Source organism: Myotis brandtii, unplaced genomic scaffold, assembly GCF_000412655.1.
Source record: "Myotis brandtii unplaced genomic scaffold, ASM41265v1 scaffold207, whole genome shotgun sequence".
Lineage (NCBI taxonomy): Eukaryota > Metazoa > Chordata > Mammalia > Chiroptera > Vespertilionidae > Myotis > Myotis brandtii.
The window spans coordinates 38,193-41,389 of NW_005357736.1; the positions used below are offsets into that span (position 1 = coordinate 38,193).

At 59.3% G+C, this 3,197-nt stretch overlaps 1 protein-coding gene across 1 annotated transcript; it reads left to right on the forward strand.

Moving 5' to 3' along the window:
- Positions 1–6: 6 nt before the first annotated feature.
- LOC102263496 (F-box/WD repeat-containing protein 12-like) lies at positions 7–2,035 on the forward strand. Its single transcript, XM_005865342.2, has 4 exons — positions 7–690; positions 1,058–1,236; positions 1,307–1,440; positions 1,817–2,035. Exons 1-4 carry the CDS (start codon positions 603–605, stop codon positions 1,914–1,916), a joined length of 501 nt encoding a protein of 166 aa, XP_005865404.2. The 5' UTR covers positions 7–602; the 3' UTR covers positions 1,917–2,035.
- Positions 2,036–3,197: the final 1,162 nt, after the last annotated feature.

The window sequence follows — 3,197 nt, forward strand, 5'->3', positions numbered from 1 at the left end:
GTGAAAATGGGCGCCTGGGGCCTGCCTCAGCCCGGGATGGAGGAGGGGGCGCGACAGGAGGGAGGGCCTGGCCCCGCCGGGTTGGCTCAGTGGATGGAGCCCTGGCCTGTGCCCGTGACCAGAATCGCACCCGGGACCCTTTGGTCTGCAGGCCCATGCTCTCTCCCTGAGCCTGAGCCTCGCCCGTCGGGGCGAGCGTGTGGCTGGGCCCCAGGGAGCTAAGGGAGGCGCAGCGACGGCGGATCAGCCCGTGAAGGGGACCTGCCGCAACCTGGTTGGGGCCCAGGGCGGCCGCATGGAGACCATGGGAGGGGGTGTGGGGGACTCGAACCCGGGACCCTTCAGTCCGGAGGCCGACGCTCTAGCCACCGAGCCACGGCCCCGGGCGCGCAGTGGAGGGTTTTGAGAAGGGTTTCCTGGCGTCGCTGCTGCACGGAGACGGCAACCCCCTCGCCTGACCCCGTGCACTGGTCTCCCCACAGGTGTTCTCCGCCGAGGGCCTGCTGAGGCCCGGAGACAGCACCCCCTCGAGCGTCTCTCTCCCGTTCACATTCTGCAGCCAAGCCTGCTGGGCCCTGAAGTGCGCCAACAGGGTGACCGTGATGTTCCGGAGAGGGTCCTGCAGGAGGACAGGGTTCAGCACCTTCGACCTGGCAGAGAAAAGCTCTGGGGGCAGCACAGTCATGAAAGGTTGGCCCCATCAGCGCCTCTGCAGGGCGGGACTTTCTTAGCTGGAGGCCTGTCTGATTCATTGTTATTTTAAAAATATATTTTCATTGATTTCAGAGAGGAAGGGAGAGGGAGAGAGAGAGAGAAACATCCACGATGAGAGAGTAATGGATGGGCTGCCCTCTGCACGCCCCCCACTGGGGGTCGAGCCCACAGCCTGGGCCTGGGGCCCCGACCGGGAATCAAACCACAAGCTCCTGGTTCCTAGGTCGATGCTCAACCCCTGAGCCCCGCAGGCCGGGGAGTTTATCTTTTCATTCAGGGTCAGGAGGTGGTTCTGACGACACGACCCAAAGTCTGCCTGGTTGTGTGTTTCCCCCGAAAACAGCCCGTCAGATCGCGGCCTTCATGCTGCCGGACGAGATGGAGGACCCGCTCCGGATGGGGGTCCCGGACAGAGAAACGATCGTCTTTGAGAGCGGGCCATACCTGTTCCTCTACTCCATCTACGGCCACCTGGTGCATCGATTCAGCCACCACCAGAACACCATCTGCTCCTTATGGGTGGTGCGTACGCCCTCCTCCTGCCGCGCCGGCTCCGGCAGGGGCGCCGGCTCACCCTGGCCCTCCTCCGCAGGACTCGCTCCACGTCCTCACCACGTCCATGGACAACTACCTGCACCTGTACATGTGGGAGGAGGGAGGCCGCGACCCAGGCCTCCTGAGCTGCTGCCACCTGGAGCAAAGGCGGGCCGACCCCAGGCCCAGTTGGTGAGCCCTGCTTGGCGATGACTCTTCCTCGCGATTTCAAATGTCTAGTTAAGCTAATTAACAAGGGGTCCTAGAGTTTAAACAGAAAAAATTCTTTGCCCTGGCCGGTGTTGCTCAGTGGGTAGAGCGTCAGCCTGTGGACTGAAGGGTCACGGGTTCGATTCCTGGTCAGGGCACAGGCCCAGGTTGAGGGCTCGATCCCCAGTGGGGGTGTGCAGGAGGCAGCCAATCCATGATTCTCTCTCATCACTGGTGTTTCTCTTCCTCCCTCTCCCTCCCTCTCTGAAATCAATAAAAATTTCAAAAGAAAACAAAAACCCCACCATAGGCCTGCGTCCCCTCCCGCCCACTGAGGGTGCTGTGCTTCCTTCGGCAGCTACTACTCCCGGGCCATCTGCGACAGCGCCAGCATCGTGTGTGTGGTGTCCAAGACCCTCGAGGCCAGCGTCCTGGTGATGTATTCTTTGGACCCGTGATAGGGCGACCAGTGCGGTCCAGCTGGCATCGGCTTCCTCGCTGTAGTAAAGAGAGTTCTATTTGCAAACCCAGAATGATTCGTTAGTGATAGTGGACACAACAGCAGTAACTTACCGATCAGGAATCCGACACCCGACAGGTACACAGGTCGCACACCAGGAAGACGGAGGGTGGGAAACGTGCCCGTCGCCCGTGCATCGGGGGGAGGGGAAACCGCTAAGGTCGCGGAACATGAATGGCCACACAATACACCGTCCCAGACAACCCCGCGGGGGCATCTGATCGGGAAAGGGCGGCTTCAGGTTGAGGCTGGTTACAAGGGAAGGCGCTGGTGTCGGGGTGTCAGCGTCCTTGCCTGTAAGCAGCCAAAACGAAGTCCTGTGGAACGTAAGCCAAAGGAGGTGCATTAGAAAAATGGAAATTCAAAAATATATATATTTTTATTGATTTCAGAGAGGAAGGGAGAGGGAGAAAGAGACAGAGAGAGAGAGAGAGACATCAATGATGAGTGAGAATCATGGATCGGCTGCCTCCTGCACGCCCCCAACTGGGGATCGAGCCCCCAACCCGAGCCTGCGCCCTGGACCAGAATCGAACCCGGGACCCTTCGGTCCACAGGCTGATGGCTCTATCCACTGAGCCCAACCGGCCAGGGCGAAAAATACAGAGGTTGACATCGACATGTAGCTAGAAGAGACTCAGAACACACGTGGGACTGAGAAATAAAAAACACGTCAAAGGCTCCATCTCGGGAATGTCCCCACGGGAATGGATCTGTGTCACTAGCTCAGGATTCCGAGAGAGAGGGCTAGTGGAAGAGTGGTCCCCATGGGAGGCTCCAAGAGCCTGTGGGTGTCTCAGCGGAGTGCCCGCTGTCCCCTCCTAGAAACTGGCTGGACACGGCGCCCAGGGGGCGGGAGGAAGGCCCGGGAGGGCCCTCGGGTGGAGGGGCGGCCTGAGAGCCGAGCCCCCTCGTCTCGCTGATTCAGAACCGAGGGAAGTCTGTGGCTGGAGCCGGTGGCCGGGAGGAGACACGAAGACCAGGCGAAAAGTCAGAAAGTGTCTACTCGCAGACATTTGCAGGATGTAACTCACACTTAATACATATTAGGTGCGATGGTGAGATTGTTTTGTTTTGTGTGTTTTTTTAGCAAAGGAGCAGAAAGACCCGTATTTTTTAGGCCTATGCTTTTCAGAAGGCTTTCTCATCGCCGTTTAGAAAACGGGTTTAAAAGTCGTCGTGGAGCCCTGGCCGCTGCGGCCAGTCGGTTGAGCATCGC

What these genes read in the sequence shown, in the direction of transcription:
- LOC102263496 (XM_005865342.2), top strand. Translation starts at nt 603, where the DNA reads ATGTTCCGGAGAGGGTCCTGCAGGAGGACAGGGTTCAGCACCTTCGAC. An exon ending in CCATCTGCTCCTTATGGGTG is followed by an intron (nt 1,237 to 1,306) that starts GTGCGTACGCCC and finishes CCTCCTCCGCAG; the next exon opens with GACTCGCTCCACGTCCTCAC. An exon ending in GCCGACCCCAGGCCCAGTTG is followed by an intron (nt 1,441 to 1,816) that starts GTGAGCCCTGCT and finishes TTCCTTCGGCAG; the next exon opens with CTACTACTCCCGGGCCATCT.